Below are 16,317 nucleotides of genomic sequence, written 5' to 3'. Positions count from 1 at the left end.
CAACTTGATCTCTAAGTTGCGCAAGCTACCAGAGGAGTTGCTGCATCTTCCATCCCTCAATCTTCTGGAAGTAGAATATATGCTCTTGATTTCTGTTGGAGATGACTGCATGTTGAAGGAGCTGCAGCTGAAAGGATGCGAGGTAACTATATATTCCCTTGTTGCCACCCTCAACCTCCTGTTCTCATCAATTTTAGTTTGTTTTATTTTTATCCTCTACATGCATTTGGCACAAGGAGGGGTCAGAGATCCTCGTAATCAATTACCTGTGCTTTTGTTCAGCTTGCTCGTGACTTGCTCTCTATGTTTCCCAGCTGCCTTGTTTGTTCTGAATGCTACTCCCTCCGTTCCTAAATATATGTCTTTCTACAGATTTCAACAAATGACTACATACGAAGCAAAATGAGTGAATCTACACTAAAATATGTCTATATACATCCGTATGTGATGGTCTTTTTGAAATCTCTGAAAAGACAAATATTTAGAAACGGAGAGAGTATTTGCTTATGTGCTTGTGCATGTGGAGCAGCGCACATGTATGATTGTTAATTGTTATCTATCCCGTTTCATCAAATATGGCTGTGTTTTTGGCTGATTTCATTAATATAATAAATAAGCATGTAGCACCGGACGATTGTTGTATATCTATTTCTGGTTTCTGTAGTGGCCTGCCTCGGAGAATTAATGTTCATGTATTTCTCTCTCTCCTTACTGCCTTACATGGGGAGCAGAGCACTCACTTTTATCGACTCCTCATGTAATGTGTGCTTCTCTAAACCGGGCTTGGAAAGGATTCAGGCGGAAGAGTTTTTACAGACTCAAACGCACGTTTGTGATACTCTCTGTTGTAATGTTAGTTGCTCAAAACAGAGTTTGTACACTCAAGTATTTAGCAGATTTTACACTTGGATATTGTCCTTTTTGAAGCCAGAAGACCTAAGGACAATATGTTGTGTCTTTATTAGTTCTGGTTTTTTTCTATACTATGGTAGGGCAACTGGACGAACCGCCCCCGCGTCGTCATCCGCCGCTGCCAGCTCTAGGCCCCGACCTCGCCGCTTCTCCCCTCGCCGCCCCCCGGGCAAAGCCCTGGTCGGTGGTTGGCGGCGGCGGGTCCTACGCACCCTCGTTCCTCCCGTTCAACCTTGCCCTGGCGCGGATCTCGCCTCGCTGCATCAGGTCTGCGCTGCTGCCGCTCGTCTTGGCCTCCTTCCCAGCCGCGGGGATCCTTATCCTTAGCCACTGGGCGCCTCAGATTTGGACCTCGGGTGCTGTTGCCAGCGGGGCTGCGGTGTCCCTGCTCCGGCCATGATCCGCCGCGGATGTTCCTTCCTGGCGCCGCCTCCGGGTGTGCTGCCCAGGTCCGATGCCCCGGTGTGGATCCAGTAGTCTGCTGCAGTTCTCCAGTGATGGATCCTTGGTCGACGGGATTTGGAAGCACTCTCCGGCTTGGTTCCGCATTGGTGTTGGATCGTGTGACCACTCCGACGTCGTGGCGGTTGTGCTGTGGATTGTGGTAGCCACTGAAAGGGCTTCGCGAGAATTTCTTTCTCCAGATCTAGTGGTTACCCTGACAGTGAGATGCAATCTATGAACGATGATTTGACGCAGCGGATATGGTGGTGTAGCGGCGGTTGTCACATCGCATTAGCTCCGAGGTGACAACGCATGGTGACTTTGATGGTGGTGCTACTTGAGCACCCGGTCTTGAGCTCCGAGGTGAAAACCTAGGTCTGAGCCAAGTTGGTTATACCTACCTGGCAATGGCAATGTTTTGGCGTCGTGACCTTGTTGGAGGCTTTGTTCGGATACGGTCACACCGATTCTTCAAGATGAAAACCTAGAATCTAGCCTCTGATGGCTGGATCCGGTGACGACAGCGCTTGATCATCGCTTTCTTCTTGAAGGTATTGTTGTTGAAGAACCTTGTCGTGCTTGTGGTGTCATGAGAAATTTGGTGCAGATAAGGTCATTGTTGTAGTTTGTCCATTGCGGATTTGATACTTTGGTTTTTTTTCATGCGTAGACATAGCTTTGGTCTTGTATGACTTTGCTATTTGCCGATGTGTTTTTTCTTGTGTGTGTTGATGTTGGATGTGTACGTCCTAGCTATGCAGAGGCTGGGTGTGTGCTCATTGTGTTTGTATCCTCTTGATGCTTCAAATTGAGTCCATAAAATCCATAGTTTTAAATAGCCGGCTACAGCGGTCGCTATAGCCTTTTCAGTAGGGTGCCGCTAAATGGTCGCCTTCACAAATAGCTCGCTATAGCCCGCTATAGCTGATTTGAAAGCCTGCCGCTATTTTCCATAGTCCGCTATTTAAAACATTGATAAAATTCACCCTTCATCGAAAAAAGGGCAACTAACATGCACGTTCATGCATCTTTTGATCCGCTCTGTCCTGTAGTGGTACTCACACTAGTAAGAACTCTACTCGTAGGTTCTGGGTTTTGGTTCTCATTTCCCCCTCTGTTAATTCTCTACATAACAAACTGTAAAGAGATTTGGAGATATTGCAAAAAGAATGTGAAATAATACTATGAAGAGCTGCTCCATGGCAGTTGCAGTAGAAAACATCACCTCCTCCCAACAAATATTAGCACCCTTATTCATTTATATAGAGTGCTTGTCAGAAGATCTGGTCTTATGCTTACAGCCTGACATCTTCTCTTCTGCAGGTTATCTACAGATGTACTGGCACGCTTCTTTTATGGTCATATCTACAACATATGGAGAATCAGAACCTGTTTATGGAGGCGTGTACATGCTTAGAGGCCATGGTGAGGGATACTTTTACCCAACATGAAATGGCAGCATGATCTTCGGATTGGCACTCCTACATCTTAGGCGTTATACAATCTTCACATAATTACTTGTATTCCGCCTTTTTTGATTCTTTTGGACTTGGACTTGGTTATGGATGTGTGCATCCTAGTTATGTAGAGGTTGGGTGTAATGCTTAAACCTTTTAAGTAATAAAGCGCCCTTTATAGAAAACAACCCGGCATCTTCAATCAAGTTGAACCGATCGAGAGGATTCGGAACCCGTCTCGCCCAGCCCGCTCCCGCGAGCGGGAGGGGGGGGGGCGAACCCACGCGCCGCCGCCTCCAACCCTTCCCCGTCCCCTCCCCCTCCCCGCCGCCGCCGGGCAAAGCCCGGCCGGCGTCGGCGGCGGCGGGCCCTCCTCCCTTCGGCGCGGTGTGGTGCTGGCGCATGATAGCGCCCTCGCGCGGATGCGTGCAACAATGCATGGCGGCGCGGCGCGGATGCGTCCGGGGCGGCCGGATGGCGGCTCTCTGGCGCGGAGGCGCGGAGGCGGCCGTGGTGAGCTTCTCGGTCCAGATCTGGATCGGGGGGATCCTCCTGCCTGCTGCACGTGGGCGGCGCGTCCTATCGGCGACGGCTGGATCCCGGGGCGGCGGCCCTGGAAGATGGCGGCGGGTGAAGCTCAGGCTTCCCGCGGCGGCAAGGCGTGGTACAGTCCCTATCCAAGGCGGATCTGCATCGGCGATCTCGTGGTTTGGCCATGGATTGATTCAGATCAGAGATGGTGATGAGCGTGCGGGATCTATCCCGGGGGCTCTCGCGGTTTGGCGAGGTGGGGTGGGAGCCCTCCTCCCAGGCTCCAGTGGTGGCGCATTCAGGCAGTGGCTGGTGCGCCAGGGCTACTACATACAGTGGCACTGCTGTTGCGTTTGGTCGCCGGATCTAGGCGGCTAGATCTGGGGCTTTGAAGGCGGTCGAGACAGTGCACAGGTTGTCGGGTGGATTTTTTGGAACAGATCCGGGTGAAAACTTGGTCTTCGGTCATTGGCCGGAGCCGGTGATGACGACGCTCTTATCATCGTTTCCTTCATGAAGGCATCATCGAGGTGAAGCACCCAACCCCACCCAATACCTCCGGGGGAAACCCTAGATCAGTTGATCGGATGACGGCGGCATTCATGTGTCGTTACCCCCTTGGGGGCGGCATTCTTGGAGATGCACTCGGGCTCGAGGGACCAGTGGATGGCATCTGCGGTGGAGCGGTGTTTCTTTCTACATATTCATGGCGGCGGTTCTCGACGGCATGGAGCAATGAAGGCTTGGTGTCAGATGTGTGGCGAGGGACACGCGCAGGAGATCGACGTTGTCTGGCGTCGTGGTGGCGTCGATGGCAGAGTGGCCTAACAAGGTCGATGCGTCAGTACATGCTTTGAGGATGGATCGAGGGAAGACGGAGGTGACGGCCCTTTGCAGCGTGTGCGTGTGGTACTCACTGAGAGAGCGCCGGACCGGAGTGTAACCCAGTCCCGCCTATGTGGCTTGGATGGGGCATCCGGCGTTAGATGTTAGGCTTTCGTGCGATGTCTGTTTGGTATTTGGCCCGAACATTCGGCACACCTTCATCAAGGGGACAGGAGTAGCGACAGGTGTCGTCTAGATGGTGGCCTCGGGCTTACTATTGTATTATTTTGTACGGTCTTTGTGAAAAATAAATAATATGGCCGCATGCATCACCCAGATGCAGAGGCCGGGAGTGATTCCTCCTTTTCTAAAAAAAATCTTCAGTCAAGTGCAACACCCTTCCTTTTAGCCAACAATATTACTATGAAAGACCGTACAAATGGATGGTTGGTGCACTCAAACAAAGTTAACCGGAAAATAGGTTAGATACACAATTAATCCTCGTATAATTACGCCCAGTACAGTCCATGAACAGACAGATTTGTACAATAGGACAAGAGTGCCATACCGTCAGACAACCTCCTGTTAAAAATGTTAATAATAACACGCACATTTATTGACCGAATCGTGTTTTGCACTTGGAAGTTGGAACATCGATCTTCTATAACATCGGTTGCTTGCCGCAGCATCCTGCTCTCCGGGCTTGGCCATTCACGCTACTCTCTATAGTTTGATTGATGGCTTCTGAACTAATTATTTATCGTCTACTTGACATCCTTCCTGTAAAATATAGTCTGCTTCTTACGTAATTAATTATTGTCTACTTGAGTTCGCTCCATTAAAATATAGTGTACTTGTTGTTAAACTATGTCTTCGGTCGACACTGTTATATATGCAGTGAATTGAACGAGTACGCGCACAGACTAATATATATAATTAGCTATGTAAGTGATGAGAAAGGGAAGGCAATTATTTGTTTAAGATCGTGTTAATCGAAGAACCATGTACACTCATCGACCTCTCTCTATGCCTGAAACAGATGTCTCATTCAGTGGAGGTATTGAAGTGCATTGTTCATTTTAATTTGCATTGATCATCTTAATTTACAACTCAAACGTCATCATCATCATGAATCATTCACAACTCACGGGTCATCGTAGCTCCCATTGACCTGCTGCCAAGTTACGCATATGCACAGTATTAATGTAATGCTGGTGGCGAACACCGAATAATAACAAGGATGCATCCATGATTTACTTACATATATATATATGGAGAAGTACGTAGTATATGGCACAACACCAACAGAAGAAGTAAAAATGCATATATCTGTACATTGAGCTAATGTCTCTTGAGAGAGAGGAGGGTCTTGAAGATACCCACAAGAACACCAATGATGGACAACACGGTGACAATGGCTTTCAAGTGTTTGTGGACAAACCGGTGCACCTTGATCCACATCCACCTGTTGATCTTGTAGGCCTCAACCTCTTCCATGATGTGAATGTAGAGGGGGCCACCACTGATGCGCTTCAGAAGCATCTTGAAGAATTCGAGCGTCTCCTTGTTGCTGAGTTCTCCCTGCACCAGACGCTTCGACCGCAGCTCATGCACATCCTCCTCCCGATCCATGAGCGTCGCGAGGACAGCAAGGTAGGAGCAGACAACTGCCTTGTTTTGATAAGCACCTGTGGCCATGCCCAGGCATACCTCGAAAGCCGCCATGTTGACGAGCCAGCATGACCTTGTGTCATCCAGCAACAACGGCGCCAGGAAGATCTCGCCAGAGAGGCATCCTTTCTTGATGCCCATGTCCGTAAACTTAGTTGTCTTGCTAGCTTTCAGCTTGATGCCGATCTCTGCAAGCTCGATGGCGCTAATACTCTTTGACATTGATCTCAGAGCATCTGGACGATTAGACACGGGCACTCCACTATTTCTGCCCCCCATTTTGTAGAACCAAAGGATGCCAAGGAGATGAGGCGGCGTATGGCTACCTGCACCATCCAAGACAACCGGTCTCCTACTATCCATGTCCCCCCGGATTTGGAGTGTGCGTCCCATCTTACCGATGAACTCCTCCACGGGCACGGGCCTGAACCTCCTTAGGGTCTCAACCACCAGCCAGGGAAGTTGATTCTCGAGCAGCATTATGTCATTGCTGATGCAAGCTTGGTTGGACTCAAAGCAAGACAACAACGATGGAGGCAGCTTATCACGGCCGGTACACATCAGCATATACTGCAGAAGGAAGCAACCATCAATAAACATCATATCTGCCAATTCAGCATCTTCCACTTGCAGCTGAAACTCGTAGATGTTGTAGAAGCTGCGGGCAGCGCCTACGACGGAGAAGACCGCCCCATACATCTCCTCAAAAGAATGGCCAGAGTCTCTGATGAAGTGGTGCGTAGCCACGCGCTTCACCTTCTCCATCTCATGGAGGTTTACTGAGTTGTGGTGGTAAAGGCCGATGCCCACAGCCATAGGGCGGATGTACCGCACGCCAAGAACTCGTAGGCTTGCAGGGAACCTATGGATCTTCATTTCCATCTCGCTGAATTCAGTTTCGAACTCTTGTGCTTCGTTCCTCCACTCCTCAACCTGAACCTGTCTATCAGGGAAATGAACAAATAACCCTTCTCCCATCTCCATTGCATCAGAATCATTCTGATTATCTCCTTCACTGAAATAATAAGAAGGACTAGGCTCAGACCGTTGTGCAGCTACTTTATTCGAATACTCAACATCCAACTTCTTCGGCTGAGAGGCAGCCGCGGAGGTTGGTGTCACCATGGGCAAATAGATGTGTTTTTCGCTACCTAGATGGTTCAGAGTTGCCATCCAAGTCGATTGTATATGTAGACTTTGTAATAGTAGACTAGTTGAGGGCCCTCCACGTTCTTTCAGCTTCAGCAACTTGCTTGCTGCAGGTACCGGTCGATGTCGGGAATGATTCAAATTTGCCGCGTTGTACCGTTGTGCCACGGACTTGGACAGTAACCAGCATTCTTCCATCCACTCGTCTTTAATCAAACACTCCATCTCAGTGTTGAAAGAAAAAATTCATGATTAATCAGTACGTTATGCTAAAGCACGCCGTCTCAAGCAACGTAATAATTAATTAACTTTGCATAGAGGCGGGAGCTTCATTGCTCTAATTAGCACCTTAATTAGTTCTTACTGTGATATATTAGAGTAAAGTGCGAATCTTCTACGAAAAATATCTATCAGTTGGTTGTATAACGGAAAGCTCCAACTCCAACTAACCCTCTTCAGGCACACAAGACATTCTTGCCGTGCCCCCTTCTCCCTCTGCTCTGTGACTAAGCAGGAAAGAAGCACCAATACAAAGCCAAAAACATTGCCGACAACAAACATCATGCCTTCCTAAGCCACACCTAGCAATTCATCTGCTACATCAAGCAGAGAGCTGTAGTCAAGGAAGAGCAATGGCTCAGTCGGCCGTTAGCTCCGTGCTTGGCAACGTCAGCACCCTTGCGCTCCAGGAGACCACACTGCTCTGTGGCGTTAGCAGTGAAGTTGATTTCCTGAAACATGAACTCAAGCGACTGCAAGGCTTCCTCAGAGATGCCGACAACAAGTTGAAGCTGCGAGATGCTAGTGTTGTTGTCTTGGTCAGCCAGATCAGGGATGTGGCATCCGAGGCAGGGAGTAGTTGAGGTGGTAGCGAGAGCTCACAGCGTGCGCAGATCGAACGCATCGGCGTGGTGCCATCCTACACACCATCTACCCTCGCGTCAGGAATCAAGGAAGGCGAAAGCAAACGCAGGGAGAGAAATTAGTTGAGGGCTCTCTGCGGACTGCGGCGGGAGGCGGGCGGCGGCTCCATGAGAAAAAAGGGGAGAAGAAAGGGATGCGCCTATTATTTGTGGGCTTTGCTGTGTACTCGAGGCCCAATCTGCGTCGCTCTCACGAGACCATGAGTCCCGCCACGAGAAGGCCATGGCCCCCAACAAATGACTCTGTGTCTCCTGGGAAAGGCTGCTGCATGCAGATGGGATCGAATGATGCTAAAACTGCAGCTCAAGCAAAGGTGTGGGGAGCTTCTTTGCTTTATACCTTGCCTTCATGTCAACCAAGCTCTAGCCCTCCCCGGAAGCACACCATATTCCTTCCTTCATTTCCATCATCACCTATACATGAGCTGAGCTGAGCTGAATCTGCTCTGCTATATATACAACCAAGCCCAAAGCAACAAGAAATACAAAACCAGACGCCATCAAATTGTTCCTAGTCAGCCACACCTACATAATTTCTTCCACCCATTCATCCCACGTCAAGCATTCCATCTCTGAGGGCAGAGAGCCCGGAGAAACTAATGGCCGAGTCGGCCATTGGCTCCGTGCTTGGCAACGTGAGCACCCTTGCGGTCCAGGAGACCACATTCCTATGCGGCGTCAACCTTGAAGTGGGATTCTTGAAGGATGAGCTGAGGCGGCTAAAGAGCTACCTTAAATCCGCCGACGCCAAAAGGAGATCAGGAGATGAGCTTGTGGCTACCTGGGTCAGCCAGATCAGGGATGCGGCATACGAGGCCGAGAATGCCATTGAAGCGGCCGACTACATGGAGAAGAGAAACAGGCTCAAGAAGGACTTCATGGGTGCCATCTTGAGGTATGCTCGCTTGCCAAGTGACCTGATTGCCCTTCACACAATTGGTGCTGAAATACAGCGAGTAAAAAGGAAGATCAGTGAGATATTTGATAGTGCAAACCGTTTGAAAATCAATTTGGATACTAGTGATGTAGAAAAGGTTCATATTGAGGATGAGTATCCACAAGATTATGGGACTATGCACCAAAACTTCGAAGATATTGACCTTGTTGGTTTTGGGGATGAGTACAAAGAAATAGTTGGCAAGTTAGTTGACAAAAAAGAGAACATAACTCTTAGTGTTGTCTCCATAGTTGCCATGGGTGGGGCGGGGAAAACAACACTCGCTAGAAAAGTTTACACTTCATCTTGTGTCAAACAACACTTTGAGGCAGCTTCTTGGGTCACTGTATCTCAAAAATTCAAGGGCATTGATTTACTAAAGGATATTATGAAACAAATTATGGGGGCCAGAGATGAGTCAATTGCTCAGATGAATGAGTATGAGGTGGGAAAGGAGATCCATGATTTTCTATTGCAAAAAAGATACTTGGTAGTTCTTGATGATGTGTGGGAAACCGACACATGGGACCAGATAAATAAAAGGGTTAAAGCTTTTCCAGATGCAACTAATGGTAGTAGAGTACTATTAACCACTCGGAAGGAAGATGTTGCAAATCATGTCCAAATGCCAACCTATGTTCATCATTTGAAGAAGTTAGATGAAGAGAAAAGTTGGGAACTATTTAGTTGCAAAGCTTTACCATCATACAAAAGGTCTGTCATACGTGATGTGGATGAGTTTGAAAAACTTGGGAGAAAGCTTGCAAAGAAATGTGATGGATTGCCACTTGCACTTGCAATTTTGGGGGGTCATCTCTCAAAAAATCTAAATGCACAAATATGGTCTGATATACTCTCTGATTGGCCATCAACCAAGAATGGACAGATGATGCGATTCATACTGGCTCGCAGTTACAAGGACCTGCCAAATTGTTATTTAAGAGCTTGTTTTCTCTATCTCGCTGCTTTTCCCGAGGACTACATAATATATGTGTCGTGTCTCATTGAATTATGGATAGCAGAAAGCTTGGTTCCACATACACCAAAGCATATACTAGAAGAAACAGCACGGAATTATGTAACCGAATTGGCTCAGAGAAGCTTGGTGCAGGTCCTTGACAGAAGTAAGGCACATGGATGGGTAGAGAGAATAAGAATTCATGACATTCTACATGACTGGTGCACGGAAGAAGCAAGACAAGATGGTTTTCTTAATGCCATCGACAAAACTGCAGGTCAGGCTTTGTCTCCTGATCTCTTCCTATTAATTGATTCCATTTTCTATTTTGCTATATGTACTTATATGTGGCTAGATTCTTTCTGACATATGGTGCACTCTAAAAAAATTGCAGGCCAAGCTGGTGCATCATCATCATCTGATAACTTGATATCTTATCGTTTTAGTTTTCAAACTTTGAGTGATCAGCTTTTACCTGTGGCGCCTAATGTCCGAAGTCTGCTTGGCTTTGAGCTTGAATCAGTGTCCCTTCCTAAGCTGAGATTCCTGAGAGTTCTTTGCATTGAAAATTCAACACTAAAAGATTTCTCCAGTGTAATTGGTGGGTGCATTCACCTAAGATTGCTTAGGTTGAGATATTGTGAAGGGGTGGCGCTCCCTTCTTCAATTGGAAAACTCCTTTACTTGCAGACTATGGAACTATGGAACAGGCCATTGCACCCACAAGTACCAAACTCTCTCTGCGACATCCCTACTCTAAGGCATGTTTACCTTCGCAATGGGTTTTCTCCACCGCCACCTGCAAGGAGTGTGCGACTGCAGCCGAAAGAGCTACAGAGCTTTGTGTTGCATCTTCATCCTGTTGGCACTGATTTCCGCTGTCATGACATGATGATTTTCTTGGGCCAGCTGAATCAACTAAAAACCTTCTCCTTATCGATGTTGCCCTATATGCCAGCGGAGGTGCTCAACATATTTGCGAACATGCCTCACCTGGTTGATATTAGTCTCAACCAATTTGATGTGCTCGACAAGATGCCTGCTGAGTTCCCACAAAGCGTACGTCGTCTTGTTCTAGATGCTGATGTCATAAAACAAGACCCGATGCCGATCCTGGAGAAACTCCCCTGTCTTGTGGTGTTGCATTTGAATGGGTACAGAGGCCAAACCATGTGCTGCTCTTCCCAAGGGTTCCCTCGGCTGCAAGAGTTAGAACTTGATTGTTTTTCCACCAAGGTGTGGAGGATGGAGGAAGGGACAATGCCAAAGCTCTCCCACCTGGCACTTATGTGGTGCATAAAGATGAGCAAGCTCCCTGATGGGTTGCTGCACCTTCCGTCCCTCAGTTACCTGAAACTGGGCTTTATGGACCAGATTTCTGAAGATGACAGCACACTAAAGGAGCTGCGGCGGAAAGGATGCGAGGTACGTACATACATACGCAGCTTAAGCTTAATTAAGTTGCCCCTCGGTCGATCTTGTTCCCCTTCCATTTTCTTTGTTATCTATATCTATGCATGTCTGTTTGTCCACACGTTAATTAGTTTCAAATATTAAGGCGGTTGATCACTAACTTATACGCAACTTAAGCATAGTTAATTTGCAACACCTTCCATTTTCATTGCTATCTATACTTGTGCTTGTCTTATGAGTGCTTTGTTTTTTGCGCAGGTGGAAACTATCTAGGCGGTGATTGCAGATTTGTGGGACGGACGCGAGGAATTCTCGTCTAAAATTTGGCGCCCTCCTTGCTCCCCACACCCCGCCCTCATTGCCTAAACCCTAAACCCTGTCCTTCCAGTCCTCATGATACCCCAATTTCCTTCTCCTCCCTCCCTTGAAGGACGCCATGGGCGAACGACACGACAGCCTCTCTCCTCCAGTGCCCCCTCGCTCCTCCTACTTCTCCGTCTAGAATCTACATCCGCCCTCCTGATGCCAATGTCGCCGCTTCCTCGTCCTCCGATGTCGTCCGCCGTGTACAAGATGGAGCTGAGGTGGTCTAGGAGAGGCCGTTGCCCATCACGGACCTTCATCCCTGGTGCCGAGGTCACTCCACCACCGGCCCCTTGGACCTCGCCCAAACTCCAAGCCTCTTTCCCTGGCGGTGGACTCTGCCGCTCCTTGTTCCCGACTTCTTCCTCTCGTCCCGCCGGTCCCGCTTCGATCCCCGTGGAGAGACAGCGGTGGTGGCTCCAAGACCGCGGTGGCGTGTGTTGGATGGGCGGTGAGTTTGGTGGAGCGTGACGGATCGGTCGGGGTGGTGGGTGTGTGGTGGACGGGAGAAATCCCTGTTGGCTTGGTCGGCACCGACGCGGCGGCGCCCGTGTGCGCCGTCATTCCTTCCTGAAGGGCGTCGGGTACCCCCCTCACCCACTCCCCCTCGCGTATCGGGGGAAACCCTACGACCTGTCCGGGCAGCAACGTCGTCATCGTCGTGTTCCTTCTTGAAGGTGTTGCTTGGTATGCGTGGGTCCGAAGCGCTAGGAGTGTGGTGGATATCTTCGGAGGGCGCAGCGGTTGCAGAGCATCGTCGTTTTTCCATTGATCCGACTCTGTTGTCATTCTTTTCTTTTGTATTTTCTCTTCTGTTTCTTTTGGACGTGACTATGCTGCAGCACCTATCGCTAGTTGTATCGGTTGGTTGCTTTGTAATACAAAGCGGGGAACGCTTTTTCGGCATGTACCATACATAATGTACGTTTTCCTTTTTTTGTGTTTTTTGTACCGTGGCTTGGCCAGTGGATTCATGGTACTGTGCAGATCTGTCATGTACTTATGTTTCTCGTTTCATGATCGATGAACAAGTAATCACCTGACTTGATTCATATCTGTATAGATCCTTCTGTTAATATGTGCATCAAGTGCCGCAGGTTTTGGATTTTCTGCTTGCTTGAATCAGGACATGAATCCAGCCATTTCAAAACCTTCACTCAGGTACAACAGCCTGTGGAAAAAGATCCTTCCAACTAGCATCTTCAATTAACACTTGAAAAATGATTGTAAAAGAAAAACACTTGAAAAATGAAAGATGCTTTGTGATACAATTTCCTTTCACTGGGAAAAATTCTGAATATTTCCTGTAAAAAAATCATAATATTGAGAACACAAGAAGCAACTCTATGTACTGCGAACATATAACTCAATGAAAAAGGAAAAATAGAAGCTCTTTTCAATAGGCACAAGAACTTTGCATGATCACAGCCAAAACCACACACAGAGAGACGGTAACCAGTCATAAGAGCATGCACAAAGAAATAAACCAACACATCTCCCATCCACACAAATCAATGGTTGGTGCACTGGTACCAACAGCAAGTCAATAACAGTCGGTAACCACAATTTTGTTTTGCTTTTCTCCCTCGCGTTTTTTACAGTTGTGCCTCCTAAAGCAAACCCACAAGCGAACCAACGACAAGGAACGAGTAAACTGGGTCAGACGTATCATTAGCTGATGTGTAATCCTGGTACATTTCAATGGATAACCAGGAAAAAATATGTTGGTATTCCTGCAGAACCACCCTATGCAGACGGTGATGGTGACGACGACGACAGATCATGACGGGCGGGGTAGCACACAGTCCTCCAAGAAGTTGGTCAGCTGAGAGGTGTACAGCCCCGGATTGCTGCGGTAATGGTCGACGTGAGGGGACGACACAAAGTCGCACGACCTCACCTCACACCCTTCTTTTCGTTGCCTCTCCACAAATGATTCCACTGACTTTGCTGGGATAACACGATCGGCGGAGCTGTATATGTACAGCTGAGGGCAGTTTGGTTGGTTCGAGGACAGAAGCTCCATAACACCAGACAACCTCCTGCAAGCAAATATATATGAAATGTTGATTAACTTAACCATGTAGTCATCTACTACTGAATTTAGCACATGATCTATGATATAGTTGCACTATTTCTATAATAGTGTGTTTCTTATTTATTTGTGATCAAATGTCATGTTATGATGGATGATAGCGGACAGCAGTACCAGCGCAACCACCAGTATGGTTTACTGTGTTTGCAACAGATTCTACAGCATTCATACACTATTTCTGTAATCGTTATTTTGTCATCAAAGCTCAGTTACATTATCAAAGCTCAGTACACTATTCGTACTCTACAGCATTTGGCAAGATATAATTGTTAGTGACAGGAATACTGACGAAATCATCAAACAAACAATGAATTCTACTGTGAGTCAGATGCCATGCCTTGCATCTAAAAACAGATCCATCGAAAAGGCATAGAGAATTCGGATATATGTTCACATAGCTGAAAATGAAAATTGACTCCTGCATATATGTAGATGAGCTGCATACCTATTTACGGCCGGATAGTTCAGAACACGATCAAAAAACTTTTCCAATGCAGATAGAAGAACCGCCTCGGTAGCTGCTGGTCTGATATCTTTCTGGGACTCCACAACTACGACGTCAGACCTTGTATTTGGTGCAGCTCCTTTCGTTGCCACACTGTGTTTCTTCATGATAGCAGCTGAGAAACCTAGAGCTTGTGGGAAGATATGGAAGCGTCTCAACTCTCTAACAGGGAGAGCCCGCAGATTATATTGATCGAGCGAGGGGTGTCTTGCGAGGGGTACAAAGGGATTCGGTTGGGATTCAACCAACCAGAGATATTACAGAGAGAGAGATAGGGATAGAAGGTTGGCCCTCGCCTGGCAACATGGAACGAATTACTCACTCGTCTGGAGGACATTCAACTGTCAGGTGAGCCGGACGTCTTTCGATGGAACTTGCATCAGAATGGCAAATTTTCTGTCAAATCCATGTATGATGCAATGGTTCATTGTGATGTTCCAGTTGATAACAGGAAATTGTGGAAGCTCAAAATTCCTCTAAGAGTGAAGATTTTCCTCTGGTTTTTACATAGAGGAGTCATTCTAACTAGAGATAATCTGGCACGACGAAACGGGCATGGTTCTAAGACATGTGTCTTTTGCCAACATGACGAGACTATTAGACACTTATTATTCGAGTGCAAATTCTCTCGGGCAGTTTGGGCCATAGTTCAGGTAGCTTCTAATTTATACCCACCACGTAGTGCACGGAATATGTTCGGCAACTGGTTGCGGGGTATTGATAAACAATTTTCTGCACATATTCTCGTGGGAGCGGCAGCCTTATGCTGGGCACTGTGGCTTACCAGGAATGATGTGATCTTCAATAACAAATGTGTCTCATCTCCTATGCAGGTTATTCATATTTGTACACGATGGCTCCGTACTTGGTCTATCCTGCAGAGGCCGGAGGATAGGGACCTTTTTATGATGGCGTCTACACGGCTGGAGCGTTCGGCCAGGGAGGTTTTCTACCCCCATGGATGGCGGTGTGATCTACGGATAGGATCTACCGCACCTTAGCCTCGACATGATTTATTTGCTACGCTTTGTACCGAATTATTTTTTTTATTCTTAGGGCACTCTTGACTTTTTGGCTGTGTGCATCTAGCTATGCAGAGGCCGGGCTTTCTTTCGATGCGATTGTATCACCTCGATATATCTATTCAATGAAAAGTCTTTTATCGAAAAAAAGGGATAGAAGGTTAAACGGAAAAAGGACTCTATCTATGGCGCAAGACAAGTCCTTGCTGCCATCTATATCCCTACAATATCTCATGTTTAACACCCTCTCTTAATCTAAGCTTCTCAATTTTAGATTACGCTTGAACTCTTCAAACGGTCTTGTAGCCAAGGCCTTTGTGAAGCCATCTGCAACTTGATCTTTTGAAGGAACAAACCGGATCTCCAACTCCTTGCTTGCAACCCTTTCGCGAACAAAGTGATAATCAATCTCAATATGCTTGGTTCTTGCATGGAAGACCGGATTAGCTGAAAGATATGTGGCACCAAGATTGTCACACCAAAGACATGGAGTTTGTATATGATATATTCCAAGCTCCTTAAGCATAGATCTGACCCATATAATTTCGGTTGTTGCATTGGCCAACGCCTTATATTCTGCCTCAGTACTTGACCTAGAGACAGTTGCCTGTTTCTTGGCACACCATGAGATGAGATTAGGTCCAAAGAAAACTGCAAACCCACCTGTGGACCTTCTGTCATCCAGACATCCTGCCCAGTCAGAATCAGAAAATGCACTAACAAGTGTTGAGGGTGACTTGCTGAAAGTGAGGCCAACACCCAAGGTGTGCTTTACATATCTCAAGATGCGTTTGGCGGCAGTCCAATGGGCTGAAGTAGGTGCAAGAAGAAACTGACACACTTTATTGACTGCAAAAGAAATATCAGGCCTGGTGAGTGTCAAGTACTGGAGTGCACCTACCAAACTCCTGTATTTGGTGCCATCCTCTGGACTCAAAGGAACCCCTTCGGCAAGAGGCAGTTTTTCTGAACCGGAGAGTGGTGTTGGAGATGGTTTGCAGCCCTACAACCCAGCCTTGTTCAAAAGATCAAATGCATATTTTTCCTGAGAGAGATGAAGACCACCTTCTACATTCCTTTTTACCTCAATACCAAGGAAATAATGAAGATCT

At 47.3% G+C, this 16,317-nt stretch overlaps 3 protein-coding genes across 3 annotated transcripts; 1 reads left to right on the top strand and 2 right to left on the bottom strand.

Moving 5' to 3' along the window:
- Positions 1 to 5,447: 5,447 nt before the first annotated feature.
- Positions 5,448 to 6,957, bottom strand: LOC125522378 (UPF0481 protein At3g47200-like). Its single transcript, XM_048687438.2, has one exon. The coding sequence runs from the start codon at positions 6,822 to 6,824 to the stop codon at positions 5,511 to 5,513; it is 1,314 nt and encodes a 437-aa protein (XP_048543395.2). The 5' UTR covers positions 6,825 to 6,957; the 3' UTR covers positions 5,448 to 5,510.
- A 1,456-nt stretch (positions 6,958 to 8,413) lies between these two features.
- LOC125522377 (putative disease resistance protein At1g50180) lies at positions 8,414 to 12,561 on the top strand. The gene is made up of 3 exons (XM_048687437.2): positions 8,414 to 10,084; positions 10,202 to 11,232; positions 11,479 to 12,561. Exons 1-3 carry the CDS (start codon positions 8,512 to 8,514, stop codon positions 11,491 to 11,493), a joined length of 2,619 nt encoding a protein of 872 aa, XP_048543394.1. The 5' UTR covers positions 8,414 to 8,511; the 3' UTR covers positions 11,494 to 12,561.
- An 802-nt stretch (positions 12,562 to 13,363) lies between these two features.
- LOC147962728 (uncharacterized) lies at positions 13,364 to 14,290 on the bottom strand. Its single transcript, XM_087534289.1, has 2 exons — positions 14,124 to 14,290; positions 13,364 to 13,625 (listed from the first exon to the last, which is right to left on the bottom strand). The coding sequence occupies exons 1-2, from the start codon at positions 14,288 to 14,290 to the stop codon at positions 13,364 to 13,366; spliced, it is 429 nt and encodes a 142-aa protein (XP_087390415.1).
- Between the last annotated feature and the right edge of the window lie 2,027 nt (positions 14,291 to 16,317).

The sequence above is a fragment of the Triticum urartu genome, chromosome 7A (genome assembly GCF_056163025.1).
Source record: "Triticum urartu cultivar PI428250 chromosome 7A, HENAU_Tu73, whole genome shotgun sequence".
In the NCBI taxonomy this organism is placed as follows: Eukaryota; Viridiplantae; Streptophyta; class Magnoliopsida; order Poales; family Poaceae; genus Triticum; species Triticum urartu.
Note: the sequence above shows the minus strand (reverse complement) of the source record. Positions and strands in the feature narration are given on the sequence as shown.